At 35.1% G+C, this 25423-nt stretch overlaps 1 protein-coding gene across 1 annotated transcript; it reads right to left on the bottom strand.

The window, feature by feature from the left end:
* Nucleotides 1–1508: 1508 nt before the first annotated feature.
* On the bottom strand, nucleotides 1509–19032 carry LOC142345667 (NADH-cytochrome b5 reductase 3-like). The gene is made up of 6 exons (XM_075397879.1): nucleotides 18884–19032; nucleotides 18078–18277; nucleotides 11626–11773; nucleotides 5922–6094; nucleotides 5358–5555; nucleotides 1509–2281 (listed from the first exon to the last, which is right to left on the bottom strand). The coding sequence occupies exons 1-6, from the start codon at nucleotides 18905–18907 to the stop codon at nucleotides 2086–2088; spliced, it is 939 nt and encodes a 312-aa protein (XP_075253994.1). The 5' UTR covers nucleotides 18908–19032; the 3' UTR covers nucleotides 1509–2085.
* Between the last annotated feature and the right edge of the window lie 6391 nt (nucleotides 19033–25423).

Genomic DNA, 25423 nt, shown 5'->3' with positions numbered 1-25423 from the left:
TATTTTTCGTCCTTTTCAGCGAAGAAACAATATTGGAAATTGCAAATCCAAAATTTTGTTAGTACATTTCATTGCATTTTTGATTTGCATTGCTGCGAAAATAACTTACAATTATCTGAGACAAATTTTTGCTTGAGAAATTTAAGAAAAGTACACACATTTCCCGATTTCTCATGTATAAAAAAAGTTGAGTGCATATCGTAACATTGCATTTTGCTACCGACTCCGCGGACTAATGAAGTCAAGAGGGTTTTGTATGCGTTTTTGTATAAACCCTCATGATTTCGAAAAAATCGGTCCAGTGAGGAGGAGCTATTCTTACAAGTATTTTGTTTTTATGTGAACTGCTGAATTACAGCACAAAGAAAACGGTGTCGTCCATTCAAAACTGGCTATATTGAAACAACCAACTTAAATTGCTGCAGTGTCTATATAAAAGAAGTTGGGGATTTTAATTTCAGAAAAATAAAAGACATCTAAAAAACTTTTGAATCATTTATGATGATATAAATTTCATTAGCAAGCGACGCGCATCATTGCTATTTACCAGACGTTATAACTATGTCAGAAGTGAGAAAAAGGTAAAGATTTTGAAACAGTTCGAGTAAACTTTACTTCGGAAACTTAGACAGCCATCTTTTATACAGTATGCATTCCCTTTTCGATTACTTTTCAGAATGCTGAAACAGTTCATATGAATTGCAATAACCGATCAGCAATGGAAAATCTTCATAATTTTCAAAAACAATGGGGTTCGCATTTTGAGATTTGAAAGTGATACCCATGACCCGACTAACGTCGGACAAATTGCTCTCAAACGACAGGCGGGGTAATTTAATACAGAGGGGGCTGCATCCTAGATAATTCATAACGTTTGTAAAAAATACCGATCAAGGAGGGGTTCGACGACACACGCGTTTACAATAATTGCTTCAAATTTCTTTCGAGGGCAATAAACTTTTGAATATAAAGGACATCAAATCCCATCGATTTGAGGACAAAATTAGACAAATTGTTTCTATTTAATATATGTGGAGTGTGTAAAATCTGTTTATTTTGTTTAGTAATACCTCTGCAATATCTTAATTATCTAATTTTCAGATTTTTCTAAAAATGGAATAATTGGATTACTATCAGTGTGCTTTGTCATGCTGTTATAACATTGTTCAGTAATCTGGTGTTAATAAGAGGGGGGATAATTTTTCAAAAATTTTATTGCTTGTGGTCCTAACTCTGAGGTCCAATTCAATTGGTCCTCGCTGCGTTTTGAGATACCTAAAAATCTTGAATTGTAACCGATTTGGCGGATTCAATTGAAATGTGAAATCTTGATCTGTCACTTTTTAAATAACGCAATGGCAAAAATTCCTTTACCAAAAGCAGTGTTGTCAGATCACTGAGGTTTATAGTGTTCACCGGGCGTAAGTAATTACTTTCTCGACAATAGCATTTGTTGTTCAATTAGTTTGTTAAAACATATAAACATCTTTGCTAAGCAAGGTAAAACCTAACAATATAAACAATTAATTTGGTCAAGATGGAAAGATGATCGAAAGCAGTGATCAAAGACACCGCGACGTACAGATTTCATTCAATTAGACGATATATGAGCTTTAGTTTTAAAACAAATAGCGACTATATTACGATCACTACAAAATTTTGTACACCTTGAGTTATAAATTCTACGATATTTTGAGAACCAAACCAAAATCTAAGATTCTAGAACACCTCAGTACTAGACACAGACAAGAATGGATCCCCCATTTCCAAACAGACATCGGAACAAACAAACATGTTACCTCTATAAATCGCATATAAATTTCCCGAATGAAAATAACAGACTGAAAAAACAGTCCAGCCACGATGTAAAATTTCATTGTGTGAAAGAGCAGTAGTTAAAAGTAACATAGTTAGTAGTACCATATTATGAAAGGCAATTTGGATACCGTCACAAGTCTTTGACTGATTTGAAAGTTTCTAATACAATTAATATCGGACCTTGAGAAATTATCGCAATCAGGTGTCAATCTTTAGAAGTTTTTACAATCTGGACACGAAAAAGCACGAATTGAGTTTGGTTGAAGTCTAATATGGGAAGATATTTTTGTATCCGATTTTCTCCAAATTGTTGGTGCAAGCAGCGATCATTGGGGGTGGTCCGCACATGACGATGAGGACATCATCACCTGGGGGAGGGAGGTGATCACGCATCATCTGTTCAGAGACAAAACCAGTGCTGAATTCCCAGTCGGAGGGAGCATCTCTGTCTACTGTGTACCACCTACATGCAAAACATTCAATTCTATAGCAAAACAACGTCAATGATAAATGGCAAAGATACGTCTATACGGGTTACTGCCGACATATTAAAACATGACTAATGTCGGGCGAATTGCTCTCAAACGACCGGAGAGCGGTGCTTCACTGCGGGGGGGGGGGGGGGGGGGGATTGCTCTCAAACGACCGGAGAGCGGTGCTTCACTGCGGGGGGGGGGGACATAAATTCACAGGACAAATTCCTGTGAATTTATGTCTCCTCAAAACAGTTTCGGTGAATCGCATATTTAGAGACTCGGCGTCAGGCTCTCATAGAGGTGCTCAGCTATTTAGTATACTCCGGGCTTTACTTTCTATCTCGTTTTTGAGGAAGAAAAGTTTTTGAGGAAGAAATGCCACTAAACAGATTAAACATAGCCGGCAGTTTTTGAGGAAGAAATGCCACTAAACAGATTAAACATAGCCGGCAGATTGCCGGAAAATAGCCGCGATAGACGCTTGTGGCCTTTCATGAATTGAAACAACTAAACAAGATAGGCAGATTCACCAAAAGTCCTTTAGTAGACCACTAGATTTTTTGGGTTAGATACGTACTGTCATTTTTATGATACACAAATGGCCTATAAAGAAAAAGCACGAAAAGACATCTTTCAAAATTGATTTTCGAAATCAAAAATTCAAGATTAAAACTCAAAAATTAGGGCATATAAGTTTGGCACTACTTAGATGCACACTATTGATCTTTAACTAATAAATGTTCATAAAATAAAGTTCCATAAGTGAGTTCAGTAGTTAATTTTTGAGTGAGGTAAGTCACGCAATCCACCTAAAAGCAGAAATGACGTCACGCAGACAAATTATAACTGCAATGCAGTACAGGTCACTGAAGTCACTGAAAAAGTCAGGGTAAGACGAAACAAAAATCTGTTAGACAAAGTAAAAAAATATAGCAGGACAAGTCCTGAAATACAATCCAAAGAATTGAATGAAAAACTGAGAACTATTGTATCTGACCAGCCGATCAATTGAACAATCCCAGCCCGAAAGACCATCTCAAAAGTTGAGAAACAAATTATAGTTCCTATAACTTTGACGCTTTTACCCTGAAGACCAAATATAATAGGATTCAATATACTCAATAATACACGCACAAGCCTTGCAAGAGATTTATTCACTAAAGGCAGATAAACTCCAGAAATATGACAAGTGCTTCAAAAAACTGAAAAGTGCAAAAATTGAAGAAAATTTCTATATTTAGCAAAAAAAATTTAAACCACTTATTAGTATCTGAAACTTTTTAATGCAACCCATCTGCAAGACTTGAAAAAGTTTCCTTGGCCAGTGAAGATTGTTGAACTCGAAAAAATAATAAACATAAAAAATTAAAAATAATTGAAAATTTTAACAAAATCATGCTAAAAATTGCGATATTAATATCTTGAAGCATTCCATTGTCTCCAGAGACTATATAGTATCCCTATTTCAATCTTTATATAGCTTCATACTATGCAGTAATTTATTATCAAACCAAAGAGGCGGTTTCTGCGCCCACGGCGCCGGAAAAACTCTGTTGAAAATTCAAGTTTCAATTTTAAAAAATGCTAAAATGCGTGACATTAAAAATTGAAAACTCTTTTATTGCCACTAGAAACTGTGAAGTAAACCCTTATAAAATCCTAGAGGAGGTTTTGTGGCCCTTGAGGCTGGAGAAGCCTAAAAGTGACAAACTTTAAAATAGCAAATTTTATTAAAAAATTGCTAATATTGTGATATTAAAATGTTGAAAACCATCACATGGTCAATAAAAATTTTTCAGTAACCAAGTATCCTATCCTATAGGAGGTTTATTGGCACGGAGGGCTGGAAAAACGTGAAAATGACAGTAAATGTTAGGAAATTTGACAAAATGCATGTTTTTATTAAAAATGTTAAAATTCGTGATGTTAAAAAGTTGAAAACCATTCTAATACCTCTAGAAATTCTGCAGTAACCTATTATCAAACCCTAGAGGAGATTTCTTGACAACTACGTCTGGAAAAACTAAAAAAATGACAAAAATTTTCATTAAACTTGAAAAAAATGTAAAAATTAGTATACATTTGCGTGTGTTTTTAATACCAAAGCACATAGCTCTGATAATGGCCATAAAAAGTAATTATTTCTTGCAAAACTTTTATCGACTTTTACAAACCTCAATTTTAGACTGGTTTAACAAAAAATTCGAAAAATGACGAAAAATTGCAACATTTGGGCTCGAAAACTAAAATGATCTTTTAACCTTGAATTAGGGCATTCCCAGTAGCTTCACCACACTGAGCACTTGAAGGACTACTAAACGCTGCTAAGGGCCTCTAATGAAACTTCATTCCCGCTGAGCTTTACCTGTTTATCCCGTTTTCAAAGCTCAAAGTCAAGAAAAAAGGTGTGAAAACATCTTACAAAAATAAAGAAAGACAGAGCACAAATACAATCCAATTCTTGGATTGTAAAAAATTAGGAGCGCAATAGTAGCCGCCTGGAATTGCTGACGCGGCCATTAATAAAGGAAAGAGTCAGCCGAAAAATCGGTTAAACGAAAAATTTTATGAAAACCACAGGGCCAATATAGTTACTACAAATTTTGTTTGAGAGCAATTAAACACTTAGTAGACACGTCTGCACGGAGGCGAAGAAATGCATTAATGCCATAATATTGGCTTTACGCAAACACTCAGTTAGAGCAATAATATGTATGGTTCTATATTGATTACTCTAGTGGGCACAACACCTTTATAATTTTCAGCCACATTTTTATAGTAATGGGTACATCATTTCAGTAGTAACAATGATTATTCTATTAACAGGTGCCGACAATATAATATTTTGAACCAAATGAACAATCGAAGCCAGGGATGCATGTATAAATCTATTCCTTGATCAATGCGAATACCGTTCAAACGATTCCATTAACTAGCCATATTTTTCTCAGCAATTCCCATTAACACTAGCAACTTGCTTAAATTTGCATTCTGAACTCTTGCTGCTTGAAAATACACATTCAATTTCTAAAACTTATGTAAATTGGTATAATATTCATCCACCTTTTGAATCTGTTGGGTTGTTCGAGTGCTAGATCGTCGATCTCTCCTCTGAGGAGGATGTCATTTGGAGACTGGTTAGCGAATATGAGTGATATATTGGTGCTGTCCTCCTTGTCAAAGAACATCTCTCGCACTAGTTGCAACATGGGTGTGATGCCTGTGCCTCCCGCTATCATGCCAATGCGACGGTAGAAAAACCTGAACAATAACTTTGATGGCCACACATTGAATGTGGTTGTGCACAATACAGTGACATTTATCATCTTGAAGTTCTGATAGGTTTGAGCAATAACAATTTTTGCATATCTAAATCGAGCTGAGGGTTATTTCCAAGCGTTTTCACTTTTTGCACAATAGCACGAGAATTCAATTTTTGTCTGAGAGACTTGTGTTCTCTCCCTCAAATTAATCAATTACGGAGAATATGCGTCCTTTACAAAACCAAATCCCGAATTTGAAAGTTAGGAATCCTTCCCGACATCTTTGGATTATATTCTTTCTGTACACAAAAAGACCGTTAAGAAGTCCAGACAGAAAAGCATTCCGCAGCACCAACAAACAAACCTAGCTGGTGGGCTCTTTTTATCTGGTTTGATAGCGTAGTGGCACCTGCCCTCGTACTCCAGAAGACCTCCAGGACCCCTCACATCAATTGCATCACCTATGGCCAGACCCTCCAAGTACTGAGACATCTTGCCACCATCAGGGAATCGAGGGTTAACTCCCGCTTTGTAGACCTAAAGAACCGACATTACTCAAAACTTTTCAGGAAAAAAATATTCAACAGATAGCGAAATTCACAATACGTGAAAAACCGAAAAATAGGAGTACCAGAGGAGTTTTCTGTGAAAAGAACAAAAAATGGGAAAAATTTTAAAACCTGATGACAATGTCTTGAAACGGTTTTGAAGCTCTACCATCCCTTTGCTTATCAATGTTCAAAAAAACTAAAACCAATCTATAACAATTTCTAGGCTCTTTGGATTTCCTGAATAAAAAGCCAATTAATACAAGTTAACAAAAAAAAAGAATCACTAATAAAAAATTTTTAAAACAGCAAAAAATAGAATAAAAGAATAGAACATTGCAACATAGGAAAAACATAGCTGGCAGATTGCCAGAAAATAGCCGCAATAGCTTCGTAGATATGCAGTCTCAAAAAATAGTAAAAGAAAACGACCGAAAAATTTTTTGATTAGAAACCTGATAAAGTTATTGCTGTTTCCATTAGCTGCCCTCAAATACCCTTCAATTAGAGTGAGAAGCACTCACTTGAACTTATCTCTTTGAATGAAAATAAAGAAAAATCAATTTCAGAGTGAGGAAGTCATTTTTAAGAGTGAGGTAAGTCAAGTGTGACAAAAAAACTTAATCACGCCAATGAACGAAACAAACTCGTTCGACTAAACAATGAAAAAAGACGTCAAGCACGGAATTCAGTTGAAATTACATGAAATGAATAAAGAGCAGATTTGAAGCAATTGTGACGTCAAATGGTCGCACCAAAAAAATTAACGACGAAACAAAACAAACCAAGACACGGCGGCGGCCAATAATAGCCCCAGTTATCGCTTTACGGCTATTAACCATGAAAAGAAACACCTTTTAAAAGTTTTATTTCTAACTTAAAACTTGAAAACGTTTTAAAAATTCTGAATGTAAAATACCGCCTTTTGTATACGAGAAGTTCTCCGAAATTACACTTCCACTTCAACTCAAAAGTTTAGTAAACAAACAAAGCGACCAACATCAGACAAATTGCACTCGAACGACAGGCGGGGCAATTTAAGTAAGCGGGACTGTATCCTAGCTGATCTTAAAATATTTTTTAATCAACAGAATTAAGTTCTGAGTAAAAGCATATAGGTGAAGCTAAAATCAAGAAGTCAAGCCTTATAAAGTCAAGCAGTAAGTGAAATCGATAGAACGTTCTAGAAAAAAAAAAACGGTCAAACAAAAATTTTGCATAAAAAACGTTTACAATAAATGCATCAAATTTCGTTTGAGAGCAATTAAATAAACACAAACCGACCAACATCGGACAAATTGCTCTCGAACGACAGGCAGGGCACTTTAATTTTGAGGGGATGTTGCTTAGAAGTTATTTATGGTTGCAAGAATACTGAATCCAGAGGAGTTCGAACCCGCAACCTTCAGGATAAAAATCTACATTCTTAACCATTAAGCTATTGCGTCTTAGCAGCATTAACGCAAAAAATCTCCTTATGCTTAGCAACAAACCTTCTTCTGAATCAGAGCAATTGAGATCACGTAAAAATTCAGAGTTCAAGCGTGAATAAGTTACTTGAGAGTGAGAGAGAGAGCGAGAGAGAGAGAGAGCGAGAGAGAGAGAGAGAGAGAGAGAGAGAGAGAGAGAGAAGAATGCACTAAAACAAAAGCGCAAAAACAGTCAAGCAAAGATTTTGCATGAAAAAATACACGCACGTTTATAATTAATGCCTAAAACTTGGTTGGAGAGCAACAAAAAATCTATACTCGAGAAGTAAGTTTTTGAAGTACAAAACAACAATGAATATAGCTGGCAGATTGCCAGAAAAAAGCCGCAATAGCTTCGTAGATCTGCAGTTTCAAAAAGATAAAAACAGACCAAAATTTTTCAATGCTGAGATCTTATATTTTGATTACAATTCTGTGTATCATGATTCTGTGTAACTCTTTGCTGCTTCCATTAGCTGCACTCAAATACCATTTAACTAGAGCGACACGTAATCACTTGACCTCATCTCTTTTAAAAGTAAAAAAAATCAATTTCAGAGTGAGGAAGTCATTTTTTCAGAGTGAGGTGAGTCACATGTGAGCAAAAATTTAATCACGCAAACAAACGAGAAAAACTCGCTCTAATAAAAGTGAAAAATCACGTCACGCATGCAATTCAGTTGAACTTGCATGACGGAATGGAGAAAAAAGAAGCAATTGTGACGCAAAATGGTTTTAACAAAAATCCTGTAGACAAAAAAACATAGCAGGACAAGTCTTTAAACAATTCAAAGAATTTTCATTGACTAAAGAAAACTGTAGACCTAGAATGGACCCCATGAATGTATTGGAAAATCCATTTAAAAACATAATAAAAAGTAAAAAAAAAACTCAAAAAACTCAAAACTCAAAAAAGTCAAAATGGCGCATGTGCTTAAAAAACAAATAGCGAGAAAGCGAATTTTTGTTCAAACATTGTTCTCTCGCTCTATTTTGAAATTCGAGCAAAAAAATTCCATGCAGCAAAACCATTAGCTTTTTGGCTCGACTCTCTGTTTCGGCGTGACCTAAATCATCACTTCAATTTGACTTAAATTCGTGAAAATGTGAACAGATCTTTAAAACACAGCACCGCAATACAGTTCAAATTATTTCAATTGTAGAATATAGACAAAAGAATTCCGGAAACGACTCAAAGAGTCGTCTTGGTGAAGAGATTACCTTTAAAATCACCTGGTACCTGCAAAAGTGACTGCTAAAACCAAAAAAAAAAATTAGTGAACAAATGAAAAACACCCCGAAAAAGCCAACTGAACTAAAAAATTACATTACTCCTAAATATAAAACAAGCCAAAATTTTTGTACACAATTGAAAACATCAAACTGCCCAAGCAGCAACAGTCAAGCCAGGTTAGGCTCCCAAAAGGTTCTCTTAATGAAAAATTTGAATTGAAAATATCTTATTGAAAATATCATTTTCCGTAAGTTCTCTCAATCGAAACTCTTTTGCAAAAAAAGTAATCAATTGGTAAATGAATAAACTTTGCAAATTAGATGTCACATTAAATCACGATGAACGCAATAAATCTAAACAATGGCCAAAAAATAAACTAAAGAGACAGAACAATATTCAAACGCAATAAATCGTATATTACCAAAACCAAGCCCTACGAATGTTCGCAAAAGAGTCATTCAAGATTTTTAAAAAGTAAAGCTAGCAAAATCTCACTGCCATATATTGAATAAAATCAATTGCAAAAAATGAAAATCTCAAAGGAAAAAGACAATTCAGAACGATTATTTTTAATTTCATTAAGGCAGGTCGACTAAAATAAAAGTTTTAGGAAAATATTAGAAAGAAACACGCTAGAATGTGAGAATACATTCATTGCGAAAAAGATAAAAAAGACTAATTCGCAAGTTCTGAAAAATCAGATAAAAAAATAAGAAACTCAAAACTAAAAAAAAAAATGAAGTAAAAAAGGCAAAGCAGTCGAGGATTAAAATATTCATATCCATTTTCTTGTCCCAGTAAGAAGTAAAAACAGCTCAATTAGGAAACAATAAACAATTTAAAAAAAAAATATGGTGAAAACCTTCACTGAATTTCAAATTTATCGCCAAAAACAAATCAATTAGCAACAAAACGAAACCAAAAACAGCGACCGTGCGCCAAAAGGCTTTTTGTGGTAATAAAACTCAAATTACAAAAAAACGCAGAAAATGTGGACAAAAACCGCAAAAATTGGATTAGTATGTGTACAATTTTATAAAAACACCTCACGTCAAAAAGAGGCCTCCAATTCAAAAATTACCAAAAAGACGTTGCCATATTCACTTATTTGGTAAAAAAAAGGTGGGCTCAAAGATTCAAAAAAGCAGAAAATAATGGAGAAAAGCCAAAAATTGAGAAATATGTGCCAACTTTGCACTCGAAACGTATTATTAGGCTCTTGTGGTATCGACTTCAGATGGTTTTAAATTCAAGCGGAATCGATTAAAACTCACCATTACACAAAACCAAGTTACAAACATAGCTGGCAGATTGCCAGAAAATAATCACAATAACTGGGTAGATCTTCAGTCTAAAAAAACAGTGAAAAAGACAGACCAAAAAATTCATCTTTTCATGAAGGCTGATATTTTATATTTTGATCGAAACTCTGTATAAGTTTTTGCTGCCTTTATTACCTACTCTTAAATAACCTTCATTTAGAGTGACACACTCGCTAGACATTACCTTTTTGAATTAATTTAACGAAAAGATTTCAAAGTGAGGAAGTCATTTTTGAGAGTGCAAGTCACGTGTGGCCAAAAATTTAATCATGCGAAAAACTCGCTCCACTAAGTGTGAAAAATGACGTCACGCACGCACTTCAGTTGAATGTACATGAAAGAATGAACAAAAAGCAGATTTGAAATGATTGTGACGTCATATGGTCGTAACAGAAATCTTGACGACGAAATAAAATAAACCGACAAATGTCGGAAGAATTTCTCTTGAACGACAGGCGAGGCAATTTAATTCATGGTCTTTAGTATAGATCAATTTTTCTTTATGGGTGCAAAAAACCCCCACCGTGATTCGAACGACTGACGTCCCGAACCATGGCCACGCGGACTAACCACTGCGCTACGTGTCACTTAATTTTTCTATGCTGCAACCGATTTTATATTAGCAACAAGCTTTACTTCGGAGCAATATAGATCACTCAAAAATGAAGAACGAAAGCGTGAAAAAGTCACTAGAGAAGTCAAAGAATGTTCTAGAAAAAAAGCGCAAAATTGTCAAGCGAAAAATTTGCATAGAAAAGACACACGTTTACAATAATTGCTATGAATTTCGTTCAAGAGCAATTAAAAAAAATCAAGAGAATGCCAATAATAGCCCCAGCCATCGCTGTGCGGCTATTAACTGAAAAAAATTGAGGCCAAATGGACAAAAAACGGCTAAAAACTATCATCTATATGCGCCAATCTCTCAAAAATTTTTCAAAGTCAAAAAAATCTTTCACTCAACGCAGCGCATGAACAAAAAACTTCTCTTGCTCAGAATAAGTTTGTTCACACGACAATTTTACTCACTTTCACTGTTAAGTCAAAACGCCACCTATAAATGGTACTTCCAGTTTTAAAAAAACCTTAAGAAAACCAATACTCCTCTTCGAGTCATAAAAACCAAACGATCAATAATAGCCTCGGCTACCGCTTTGCGGCTACTAAAAAAATGTCGACGTTTTTTTTAAGTTTTATCAATCATTAAGATCTGTCGAAAATTACTTTATGCTTATGGAGTTTACCTTTCTTAATGTCATAAAATTTGCATTGACGATTATTTGTTATCTGAAGTGTATCTGAAGCGTCAAAAAGTGAAAGTGAAAGATTGATATTTCAAAAGTCTCTTCAATCATCGACTGTCTTTTAAAGTATTTTTCAATGATATCAATTTGACCCCATATCAATCACCCCAACATTAATGTAACCATAAATAGGTTGACTTTAAATTCCTAAACCCCAAATAACATTGGAGGGTTTGAACAACAAATTTTACCTTGATGACGAGATCAAAGTATCCCAGATCTCTTTCACTGGAAACTGGCGTGTAGGGCCTTACAACTAATTCTCCGTCTATTCTGGCTGACAGATAGCAGTGATAGCCTATTGGAAGACCCAACGAATGCCCAGCGGGGATTTTGAATCTGCAAACAGAAATAATTCCAGCTGTTCTCTCTACACAGACTCCATTACTATATCTTAGACCCTTTGCTTCTTCTAGTTTGTTCGGCAATTAATCTCCCACACTTAATCCTCATTTGTAGTTATTTAAATTGTGATAGACGTCAGTACGAAAGCCCGCTAATTAACTTCTTGGCGTGCGGTCAAATGGTCACACTAAAAAGGAACGACAAATAGCACAACAGAACAAATCCTGAAATAAAATCCAAACAATTAACAAACTAAATACCTGATTGTCAGTCTCTCATAGTCAACAAAAGCCAAAAATCAAAACAGCCGTGAGATTACCGGAAAATAGCAGCAAAAACAACTGCTTAGACCTATGATAAACATAGCTGTCAGATTGCCCAAAAATAGCCGCCGTTGACCAGCTTGAAGCACATTGTAATTGAAACAGAACGAGAAAAAAAATTTAGGAGATTAAAATTGACAGCATTTTTCTGTGGCAAATTTACACACCTTATTTGGTGTGTAAATTCTGCAAAATCGGTTACATTTTAAAATTCCACTTAGTTCAGCTTCTAAACTGAAGGCTTTTAAGCATAAAACTAATGCCAGCTAGCAATCGCTTTAATGAACTTTGATAAGCTTATGCATTATGGCTTAATGACTGGGCTTCATCTATTTATCCCATTTCATTTGATTTTGCTCTTCTTACTTTGACCGTATTCACCGCATTGCGTAATTCAGTGCTTGAAAGAACTTAAAATCAATTCAGTTAAAATTGAGTTTATTAAGTCAGAAGTCAAGCGTGAAAATCGTGACTTATGTAAAACGAAAAACGAGATCAAAAGACAAAGCGAATTTTAAAAGGAGAGCGCCTAAATAATAGCCGCTGAGAGGCCGACGGCTATTATAGACAGATAAAACTACAGAAGAGAAGTATGCAAAAGATAAAATTAATACCATTTTGGTTCTGACCTGCATAAAGATACTTGAAAAAAAAATTCATAATGCATAAAGTAAATGAGACCTTAAGCAATAGGGCTTTATGTTAGTTGCGATGCAATGATCTTCAAATACAGATGCAAATTAAAAATAATTGAAGTTATAATCACGCTCTTAGCCTATGAACAGTGAGAAATAACCTCACGCAGAAAAATTTAGTTGCAAAGTAATGCGAAGTCTAAGTTCGCACGAATCATCTATAGGGACGACGTAATAAAAAACTACGAAAACAACCTCGCAGTCGCTTTGCAGCTATTAATAACAACATTTTATTAAATTTTTCACTCTACGAGACCTTAGAAGACGGCAGGCACCAACTTAGTTAAAAACCGATGACAGACAATTAATTAGAAACTTGGTTAATTTAAATTTTCACTCTTGCATTCGTCTTTGAAATTAAGTGGCGTCAATTACATAAAGACTCGTAACAAGAATCAGCTATCCTTAGCTTTCAAACTTCCTATGATTAGAATAACAATTCACTTTTTATAAATACAACTCATACAAGTAGCAAGCAAAATTGAGAACAAATGCAGGCAGCATAAAAATTGAATTAAATTTTCTGAAAACCGATGGTGCCAAAAATAATTACACCAGCAAGAGAACAGAGGAAGAAATCAAAACAGCAGGCAAATTGCCAGAAAATAGCCGTAGAGATCGGGACTTTCAAAAACATGAGGTAAATCATGTGTGACCGGACCTTCATCACACGAATGAACAAAAAACTAGCCCCACCTAGAGTGAAAAAACACATCGTGCACGCGATTCATTCGGAATTGCACGAATGAGTAATCATAAAGAAGAATTGAAGTGATTGTGACGTCATACGGTTGTAACAAAAATCTTGACAGTAAATTATAAAAACAAGAGAAGGCCAATAATAGCTCCAGTACCGCTTTAAAAAACAGCTAATAAAACATTGCATTTAAAATGTATATAGCACAAAAGTTGTTACAACCATTAGATATGAATTGAACCTTTACTAAAATCCCTCAAACCTCAATAGAGAGCATAAGAAAACCTGTCATTATTGGCATTACTATACAAAATAACAGAAACTCGAACAATTAAAAAAAGCCTGCATTAATTTTTTGAAAAAAGTACTTTCAAAGTCGTTGCAACTTTTAGATACGAAAAAAAATTAAAATTTTTAATTAAGCCTCTTCAGATAGCTTGGGTAAGAAATGAAACAACTAAAAAGGTTTAGTAATGCCTCCCGAGATAGACAAGGAGACGTCTCATTAAGAGGCCGAAAGACAAACTAACAGACAAACAGAAAACGAACAAACTCAAAAATATCGAGAACTTTAGAAACAAGAAAAGTAAAAACAGAAAGTTCATGAAAACAAATGATGTTAACGTCCTATAAACCATAAGTTGCACTTCAATTAATTCAGAAAAGATGTTTTCAACATTGGAACCTTTTGAGAGGTTCGGAAAAACAGCAACGATGTAACAATAGAACTCATGTATCACAACACAAGTATTACCCTATAGATGTCCTTGTGTCAAATTCAACAGAAAGAGCAGTAAAAAATATTCTAATAAACTCACGTTCAAGAAAGTCTTTCTCCAAAGCAGACCAAAATTGTTCGAAAACTTCTTTCTCACTCAACAATGAAAGCAGTTTGATATACCTTTAAACAACTTAATTTTCGCTGCTTTTCAAATTTAAGCGTGACCAAAATCACTACTGATTTGATCTCCCATTGACGAAAACTTGAAAAAGTGAACCAATATTAAGACAGCGCCGCAATTCAAAAATATTTGTAAAATTCGCAGATTTGTAAAAAAAAATTGAAGTGTGCAACATAGCCGACAGTATATTCGATAGCTAAATAAACTCCAAGTCTCAAAAAACAATGAAAAAATTAGCCTTAGGGAACTCTCAATTGTCCTCCACTCTTCTAATAAAAGTTAGCAAAAAAATATTATAGAGAAAGAGAAGTTACGTGATTGTGAGATTAATTAAGTCACGTGTGACCGAATTCTATTCACTCAGATGAACAAAAAAAAATTACTCCACTAAGCGGTAACATTCATTCTAAATTGTATGAATGAATGAATGAACAAAAAGCAGATTTTAAGTGATCATGACGTCATATGGTCGTAGCAAGTCTTTACGAAAAAAATAGCAAGATAACTTCGTAAAGAGAACCGTGAAGAGTTCATTACAACTCAAACACTCAAAAGCAAATTCTGCAAAAGCAAAAAATCACAACTTCTGAACAGAAAAAAGAAAAGTACAAAAATTAACATCAATAAAAAAATTCCAAATTGATCAACAAAAAGACAAAAATATTAAATTCTTATACATTCTCTATTTGTGATGACCTCCTAAAAATTTATTCTCATTTATTCACATGATAGATTATACAAATGAAAACCGACTAACGTCGGGCGAATTGCTATCGAACGACTGGCGAGGCAAACAATTTAGAAGGAGGCATAGGCCAAGGAAACTTTCATGGTACAAAACATTCTTTCTATGGATGGGTTCAAACCCACGTCATTCGTTGACATTAACTACTACTCCACACGGGCAATGTACGTTCATCACTTACAACCAGTTTCATTCTTGCAAGACTTAACTTCTCACTACCCGCAATTGAAATCACTCAAAAAAATCACATTCAAGGGTGAAGTCACTCGAGAAATTAAATCGAAATGAGAAATCAAAAATTTTTCAAAAAAGACAGGTATCTTCAACAATCGCTTCAAACTTCGTCCGAGAGCAATTAATATTTTATAACCGCTAAAACTGCTGACAATTAGTTAGAAACATTTCACATTCAAAATAATGCACAAACTGCGGAATCCAAAAAAAATAGTCTCCAGTACTTACGATATTTTTTGACCGAACCGGTGACTATCTATGTGATAGAGGATACAGCAAAGAACAAGAAAGCAAAAACGCTGAAAATCAATAATTCCAATTTTTTTAGGAATTTCGATTTTTTGTCCTAGAAATCTAAATGAACAAAGAGCTATTCTGAAGTGCGCACTAAACGACAGAGATAGAGAAATAGCTTCAAAAATAGACACGACCAAGTCAAGACAAATCAAAAAGCACAGCCAAAACTGCGATAAAAACGGCGAACTAAAATGGTCTAAAGGCTTCCAGACGTTTAGTTACTTATTAATATACTTGAAATTAAACATAACCGCCGTTGACGCATATTGGGATTGGAACAAACAAAGAGAAATTGACAATTTTTTCTAAGTGCCAAGTGTTCTAACTTGGTGCGCAGTTTTAGTTATATTCTGAAACTATACCTATACCAGTTTTTAAACTGAGAGCTATTAAGCTTAATACAAATGTCAGCTAGCAATGGCTCTAATGAACTTAGATAACCTAATGCACTATGACTCAAAGTATCCCATTTTTTTAATTTTTAATTTTGCTCTTTTGACATTGACCGTATTCACTCCATTGCGTAATTAGATGGGTGGAAGAATTTAAAATCCATTCAGTTGAAACAGTGAGTGAAGTCAGTCACGAGTCAAACGTGAAAATGGTGATTTACTCATGTAAAACGAGATTGAAAGGTAAAGCGAATTAAACAAACCAATTTGACTGCATAAAATTAACTTAAAGTGACCTGAAAAAAACCCCAATCATCAAAACTTCTCGCTCGCTTAAAAAAAAATTTTGCACAATTATCTTTCTTGCTGTCTCGGAGTTACAAAAAAAAACAAAAACCACTTTCTCACAATTCCTGCTCAGCCTTAGACTTCTGTTCAGATACTTTAACATCGTGTTTCAATGCCACTAAACAGATTAAACAAAGCCGGCAGATTGTCGGAAAATAGCCGCGATAGACGCTTATGGCCTTCCATGAATTGAAACAACTAAAGAAATAAGATAGGCAGATTCACCAAAAGTCCTTTAGTAGACCACTAGATTTTTTGGTTTAGATACGTACTGTCATTTTTATGATACACATTCGGCCTATAAAGAAAAAGCCCTAAAAGAACTTTTTGGAAATTGATATTCTAAATCAAAAACTCAAGACTAATACTCAAGAATTAGGGCACAAAAGTTTTGCACCATATAATAGAGATAGAAACAGACAGATCTAAATTGAAAAAAAATCGCCTCCGCTAAAAAAGCTAGGTAAAGATTATTCAGCAATAAATTAATAAAGATTGTTGAAATTCATCCCGCAGAAGCCTCTTATTAGGGACCTTTACTGCACAAATAAGTTCCTTTGACCTTAAACAAATTCAAACTAAACTTAAGTTTTAAAGTGCAAAAGTCATTTTACGGAGTGAGGTAAGTCACGTATGATCAAAATCCAATCAAGCAAATAACCTAAAAACTTTTGCTAAAGCGAGTGAGAAATGACGTCACGCGCGCAAATGCCGTTAGTGAGAGGAAGAAGTAATTCAGAAAATTTGACTTTTTCAGCTTTGCTGTGTGAACAAATGAAACAAAAAAAGAGCGTCAGACGACGAAACAAAAAAACATAGCAGGAAAGTCCTGACGTACAATTCAAAGAATTTTCATTGACTAAACAAAAAACTAGACCTAGAACGAACTATGAGGGAATTGGGAAAACCATTTCTAAAAAAACATCAAAAAGTAAAAAAAAAAACAGAAAATCAATATCGAAATGCCGCATGTGTGCAAAAAACCACAAGCGAGAAATGAAAATTTGGTTCAAAACAAAACACTAGGCGTAGAATGAACTATGAATAGATTGGGAAAACCATTTAGAAAAAAAATCCGATCGAGAAAATAGAAAAAACAGAAAAAATCAAAGTGAAATTGCCGCATGTGAACAAAAAACCACCAGTGAGAAAGCGAATTTTTGTTTTCTCACACCATTTTCTCACTCTACTATAAATTTAGAGCGAAGAAATTTCACGCCGCAAAACCACTTGCTTTTTCGCTCCACTTCCTGTTTCGGCGTGACCAAAATCACTACTCTAAATTGACTTCAAAAATCATGAAAATGTGTGAACAGATCTTAAAAAAAGACAGCGCCCCAATACAATTCAAATTCTTTGAATTGTAAAAAATTAGGAGCGCAATAATAGCCGCCTGGAATTGCTGACGCGGCTATCAAAAACACAAGATCACCATAGCTACTCTTTGTTGCATAAAAAACCACGATCGGACAATAATAGCCTCGTTATCACTTCGCGAACACTAATAAAACGATAACGTCCTTGTTAAGAGCGACAATAAGCCATATTGAACAAGATTTGCATGTTAGCTTACAAGCCAATTGTTAACACTCTGGACAACTATCATCAGTTTAAAATCACCTATTAGTCTGCGTGGGTATCAAAAGCTTTAGCTTCGGTGCCTACCTGAACCGCCGGGTATCGGGACTTAATTCCTCTTTATCGACTAGGACAACTGGATACTTGACAGTTCTCTCCTTGAGCAGAACTGGAGTCTTCTTCTTTTTCTTGGGTGACAGTGCCATTTTGATAACTACTGCAGTCGACACAAGCACAACTGCCCCTGCCACACATAGTCCAATGGTGGACAGGTTGTTCATGCTCAACTGAAAGAGCAATCCATCTGCATAGTCATCAATACTCACACTAGGTTCAGATATAATTCAAGCATTGATTCTTATCAGTAAACCCAGAAATTCTAGAATTTGTATAGGAAGATCCGATGAAACCTTATATTACTGGCAGAACGTACACGATAAAAATTTGACAGTCAATGGGGTATGATTGTTGATCCCAGTAAACTAGCAGAGATTAACGAACATAAGTGGAAGAATGTTGTAATCAACAGAATTATATGTTGTTACACAATAACATGTTTTTACGAATTTAAAAACTTACAAAAATGTTTCAGCAAAAAGATTTAACTTGAGAGGTCACTATGCGTTTAGAATTTGCGAATCGCAATTATTCGAAAACTATTTTGGGTCCATTTCCTATTTTTCCTCAAAGTTCTTTCTCGAATTATCAGGACTTAAATTATGCAAATGTGGACAAATAGAAGAAGTCAAAATTGAAACTAAAATAAAATTTAGTGGACAATGAAATATGACTCGGCATTTTGAATGATCGCTCGGTAGTTCAAAAATTACTTCAGTTATAGGTTACGGACCTATTTAACAGAACGATATTACTCTATTGCATTACTCACTCACCGATGCTGCAGAATTGTCAGACATAGTTACACTAAATTGTTCACCTCTCTGAAGCAATGACCCACAACTCAATGTTAAAGTTAAGTCTATACAAAGTAAGTCAATTTGGTACCAACAATGCAGCAACCACTAGAATCCAACTATAACTCAAATATTCGTTCACTTTTGTTCACACCAAAATGGACCAATAAAGTACGTTTAGAAAAGACAAACGTGCAAATACATGCAAGCTACATTTAAATTTTGAACAAATTTACGTACTAAAACGCATGTTTATTTAAAATTTCTGTAAATCTTTCTTTCTTTTTACAAAAACCAGCGATTTCTAAGTCTTGACGTTGAATCTGGTCCAAAATCAAATCAACCGCGTCGTTTAAATCTATTCGAAAACTTTTTGAACAAACAATTAATTCAACTTTAGCATCATTCTTACAAATTATCAATATAGCATATAAGTATTTTTCACTATCGAGCAAAATTTCTGACAACACGCATTGTTTCAGCATCACTGCACAAATTTTCAGGCAATTTTTCATCTTTGTTCAACAAAGTCTTATTAGCACCAGCTTTCAATAACATCAAACAAATGTCAGTATGATTTCCTTCACAGGCCAAATGTAAAGGTGAATTTCCCTCGGAGTCCGTAACATTGACTATTTTTCCACGGTTTTCTTCGGACAACATTAGCTGAACAACTTTAACATGACCAAGAGTTGAACATCTATGCAGCGGTGTAGCTCCGTGATTGTCTTGAACAGACATTTCAGCCCCTGCTGTGACCAAAAACTGAACAACCTCAATTCGGTTTTTAGAACATGCATAATGCAGAGGTGTTTGACCGGTTTGATTTTGGGAACTCAGATTGATGATGAATGGTTTAAGTATTTGTAATAACTCGACGTTTCCAGTGGAAGCGCAAACATGTGCACACGTCCAATCAGCATCATCAGGTTGGCACGCATCAAAACCTGCGATCAAAAAGGGAATGAATAGTTAACAGTTGGGTCAGTTCTCGAAGCTAAAAATGCTATAATTTTTACAATATAAAATATTGACTCCGGCTTTTGGAATTTATTGAACCGTGCTATCAATCTTCAAAATGCATTTTACAAAAAACTAGAAAATGAGAGCCCTATTTTTTGGAGAAACATTTTAAAGGACAATCTAAGGTTTCAAATCTAAAGCTAATCTCCGATGCCTTTACAATTCTAGACGCTTTTAACATTAATAGCTGATATCGAAAGCCAATTAATAAACACATGGTATCAGAGGTATCAATTCTCTTCACAGGATAATACTTTTTATCCTTAAATAATGATGCAATTGACTTTAGGCTCGCAAAACCTTGAATTAAATGCACTGCCTGATTGATAATCAATAAGTTGTTATAGGTAGGCCGATTTTAGTGTGCAAGGCTAAAAAAATCAAGCGGGATAAAGAGTTTAAAATTCCCCGGAGTTTTGACAATATAACATTTGACAGGCCATATTATACTGAGTTACAATAAGCAAGAAGGGACAAGACGAAAAACCGGATTAATTATATCAACTTTTCTGCTTTGATTTGACTCCGAATTGAATAAAATTTACGTGAGAGATAATGAGAACTCGAAGAAACGGATTTCATTTGCCGCTTAAAAGTAGAGGCAAGGCAACAATCAAGTACTTGTTCTTTGTAATTGCAGTCAGGTGAATTATTACGCTCAACATTTTAAAAATTTTTACAATCATATAAACAGTTTTTCCATTAAGTTAGCTAACGTCTATCATTGGTAAATTATTCCTGAATATCATTTATCAACGATTATGAAACTTCAACTATTAGGCTTTGAGTAAAAAATAAAGTACATTGTCGTCAGAATAAAAATGGTAGTTCAATTTCATTTTTCTGAATCTTCCAATAGCAGCAGATAGCAAGAAAAAAGAAGAGCAACTAAGATCGATCATCGCTGCACGCCATTTGAAATTATCACCTCTTTAGAATAACAACCGTTAATAGAAAATTTGTGAGAGCAGTTACAAAGATAATGTAAACAAAACAGTAGTACCACGGGTTTCAGAACCACACTTTTTCATTTCAAAAATGCTCAATTGTATCAAAAACCTAAAAAGATGTAAATCAATAAACATTGCACATTTCGATTCGTCTAATAAACATACATTGGATAAAACTTCAGGGTCAAGATGAGGCATGTTAACTAACGGCATCAAAATGCACTGCTCAAATTCCTTCGGGAAAAAGCGGGCTTGAGATGAAAAACTAATCATTTCTACAAACAATTTAGAATATTGGAGAAGGCAGTTTTCGAACTGAGTTTTCAGTTAATTAATTCACGAGGTACAGTAAGAAGAGGTACACCACTGCGAAAAAATCGAAGTACTCACTTTTGGAATCAACGAAAAAAATGGTCTTCAGAAGATAGATTTTTGCATAAAAAATCTTTTGATCATCTTCATTTTGGCTAGTTCTACAACTAAATTTTCCATTTATGATCTGATACCGACGTCACTTTTACGGTTGACATAACTTCAGATAAACAGCTGCGCTTAGCCTAGAAAGTGGTCCAACTATCCCAGCAATATTGGTTGTAACTAACGAGAAAAAATGCAAACGCTATTGAATCGAACTTTTCCAACTATGGTATATTTCTCACTGGTTTACAGGTTCTTTTCCGTTTATGTACACCCCCGCTTAGTGGTCGCCTATTATTTCCAGCCCCCCCCCCCCGCCGACGCACACGTCATATTCTTACAATGATTCACTATGTCACGTGCTCTCTAACTGGGGGCGCATAACGTACTGGGGGTGGGCACGAACGGGAAAAATCCGGTTTGCATATCCAAACCTGCAGAAAATCAACTCAATACCGCATGATCCAAATTTGTAACGTTACTTATTAGCGTCTGCGTTATTCGAACGCAACTGGATATTATCACCTATAGTGAACGCCTTCCTGGTGGTCCTGTAGGTGTGTGCAATCTGCATACTGAGCTGAGATTCACTTGAAAATAACATTTAACCAGAAAATTTTCTCGTAGCTCAATTGATAAATTGACCGGAGAAAATTTTCCGACAGCTGCTCACTTAATTAGGTGTCCTTTGTTTTTTCGTTTCGCAGTGAGAGCATTTAGGAATCTTGATCAGCAGAGCATCCTAATAGTGATATCCCATAGTTTGGTACCTTAGTGGACGTCTCGATGGCGGTGCTGTATAAGGTCTGTACTAAGTGCATACTGAGCTGAGATTCACTTATAAAAAATACATTATAACTAAAAATATCTTACTCAATGCTCGGTTGATAAATCGACCGGTGAAAAACTTCTTGGTCGGAACCAGTAGGGCTCCAGCTTTGCCGCCCGAATTCATAGTGCTTTCCAATAGTTTCGGGCACTGTCGTCTTGTATAAGAAGTATACTATGTGCATACTGAGCTGATTAACCCGAAAATTACATAACACTGGGAAATTTCCTCTTAATGTTCGGTCGATAAACTTACCACAGAAAATAATCCCAACCCTACAACTGTCTTCTTTTTGTTATGCTCGATTTAAAAGCGCGCCCTGAAGAACCCGACTTTGCGCGCATCCTAATAGTGCTCTGATATTTCATAAGCTTGGGCCACTCTGCTTTATGGCGGTCCTGTGTAAAGGGTGCATTACATGCATACTGAGCTCAGATTTGTATAAAAATCACATTACTCTGGAGAAAAAGAAATCATTGGTCGTCTGATTAAGTGACCCGAGAAAAAATCTCTGGCTTAAATTTACCTGGAAAACCTGCTGAATTTATACTTGAATAGTTCAGACAAATGTCCCACCTAAACTACACCTAAAATTGCCTGAAAAATTCAGGTCTCACTGTCTGAATTTGCCTGAAAATTACGTGAAAAGGCACTTGAAAACTCAGGTAGTTTTTCTGATTCAGGTCTTTTTACCTGAATATCACCTGAGAGTTTCAGGTTTGTTTCAGCTGCTTTGCTCAGGTGATATCTGAACCAGAAAAGCCACCGTCACTTTTCAGGTGTCTTTCTCAGACAAGTTCAGGTAAAAGTTCAGCCAGTGACGCCCGAATTCTTCAGGTAGCTTTAAGTGTAGTTCAGGCGGGATCAATTTGCCTGAACGATTCCATATTTCCAGGTAAAATTCACAACTTTATTTGGAGTGTTCTCACTATATGTTACTGCGATAAAAATCAAAGCGTCGGCGCGAGTACTAAAATAAGGCATGTCTTTAATTATGCCATACAAACAAATTCATGTAGAATTTACAGAGCAGACAAATATCAGCGGAACAATTTTTGCACACTGCAGAAAAATCTTTATATGATTTTCAGAACTTAGAAACCCTTTTACTTCGACCTTTGAACAAAATGCATTAAAAAACTCATGCACAATGGAGTTACGTCTCCTCACGTAAATTTCGAGAAAACAGACTTCGCAGTAATGTGTCAAATTCTAAGAACCGCTCGAAGAAATAAAAAAACCAGCGCTTTAGAGGCAACAATACGACAAAAATATTAAAATATTTTGCATCTTCTTTTCCCCCCTACCAATATACGAACAGCTACTCTTGAAAAATGAACTTGATAAACTTCCACAAATAATATTTGAAAACTAGAGATCATAGTACCAGCTTGAAGTAACTGTTTGACGATAGATACAGAACCACCCAAGCACGCCCACATTAGAGCCGGTCGGCCACTTTTAGCAAAACTCAAAGCATCATCTGGATGTTCCTTCAATACCTTTGAGACCAAGTCAGACTTATTTTCCAAACAATAGTCGCAAAATTGATCGGAAGCAACAGTCATCTGAAAGTTAAAAATCCAAATTGGAATAAATACTTCAATTCGATCACTAGAGACCCCAGGGTAAGATTTCATCGGTCAGAAAACTTAGAGGCGAGCTTAGTTTGAAAGATTGAACCTAGACTTAAAGCAAAAGCCTATTTTTTGCCCTAAACTTGGTGTCCTAATTTAGGACACAATATTTAGGGCAAAAAATTAGACTTCGTTAGAAAGAAATCTGGTCCAGAAATGAAAAAATTGACACGTGGCAAATGAACAAAGACCGGAAAGCAAGAAAATTTTAATTTAAGTGCATAATCAGTCGGTTTCCACAGCTTAGTATAGAATTCTGTGCGGAGCACTGAATAACATCAGGGTAGGGAACATATAGCAATTGAAGGTATTGCACCTAACACCGGGAACTAAAAATAACATTCGTATCCATCCACCTTCAGTGCACCGGGGCTAGGGGTATAGGCCGACACACAAATTAGAAGACACGCCAATAGGCCGACAGATTTCATCAAAACGACGTGAAGACCAAAATCGATACTGTGCAATTTAAATAGTGTTATTAGAAGCGTCGACTTAATTATGTTCGGCCGTAATAATTTGTTCGGTTGTGATAGATTCATATCAAGTCCCACGCGCCGCTGAGGCATGGCCAAATTAGCTAGCAGTAATAGCCAATTAATTTAGCTCTCCATACTGATACCAATTAGAAATCAAATGGGATTAAAATCAAGGTTATTAAAAATCGGTGACAAGTGTTGAGGGTTTAATTTATGATGGAAACAAAGAAATTACATTCAGTCCGGAAAAGTTAAGTTAGGGTAAAATATCAGTTTGGCACTGTTTAAAAAGGAACTTGCAGTAAACCAGTTCTTTCACTCTTGTCCCCATTTTAATGGTGGAAAGTTCTGCATCTTTATGCCAAATATTTGACGTTGGAAAAGGTGCGAAATACGGGAGAAATAATTGTTTGTTCTAACCGAAGCAGAGAATTGATCAAGGGTTCAACTGAAAACAGAAATATGAATAACTTTTGTGAGGCTAAAGGTAAAGAAAATCGAATGCTTTCAAAATTTCAACTTAGACATATCAATCTTTATCAATGGATTCATTGTTCACAGTTCAATATATATTCAAAGTTTTACTTAATTTTAGCATCAAGATAAGAAATTTGGCAATTTAGGCAAACTTTCCATTAAGGTAGCGACAGAGCTGCTTTGCTAAATAAGAATGCCTTTGATGCAGTGGAAAAAAAGAATGGTAGCGAAGGTACTTTTGATTTTGGCAGGAGTTAGTATATCGTTTGGTAAAATTTATTCTCGATGTTGAAGCAGTTTTTTTGCCGTTGTGATATTTCTTGAATAATGTTACAATGTTTTATTGGCCGTAGGCATGATTGACGGTCAAAGATGCAAAAAATTTAGCAGTATTAGGTTTGAAGCCAAATTGCTGAGAGGTTAGAGCTCGTTTTTATAAGACTCTGGAAAACAAAATTCAATACCAGAGCTTCCATCATTACAAAAAATTGCAAAAAAATAAAACCTCTGAGAATAGAGAACTCGTACTCAAAAATGGCTGTCCATTTAAACGACGGCAAATAGCCTGTCTTCAGAATTATTTTGCAATGGCAGAGTAGAGTTTTTTTGAAAAATCAGGCTCAGGAAGATGAATTAAAATTTTTAACAAAAACTATTAAGTTCTATTGATTTTGAAAAAAATTCAAGTTATATTCGCAGATAGGCAT

Source organism: Convolutriloba macropyga, chromosome 9, assembly GCF_964194025.1.
Source record: "Convolutriloba macropyga chromosome 9, txConMacr16.3, whole genome shotgun sequence".
NCBI classification, from domain to species: domain Eukaryota; kingdom Metazoa; phylum Xenacoelomorpha; order Acoela; family Convolutidae; genus Convolutriloba; species Convolutriloba macropyga.
This window is presented reverse-complemented; position numbering and strand designations above follow the sequence as displayed.

Bases quoted from the DNA above. Each gene is read 5' to 3' on its own strand.
- LOC142345667 (XM_075397879.1), bottom strand. From the start codon at position 18,907: ATGTCTGACAATTCTGCAGCATCG. The intron at 18,278-18,883 runs GTGAGTGAGTAA...TTGCTCTTTCAG, and splicing joins CTGACAATTCTGCAGCATCG to TTGAGCATGAACAACCTGTC. The intron at 6,095-11,625 runs GTAAAATTTGTT...TCGGTTCTTTAG, and splicing joins ACTTTGATCTCGTCATCAAG to GTCTACAAAGCGGGAGTTAA.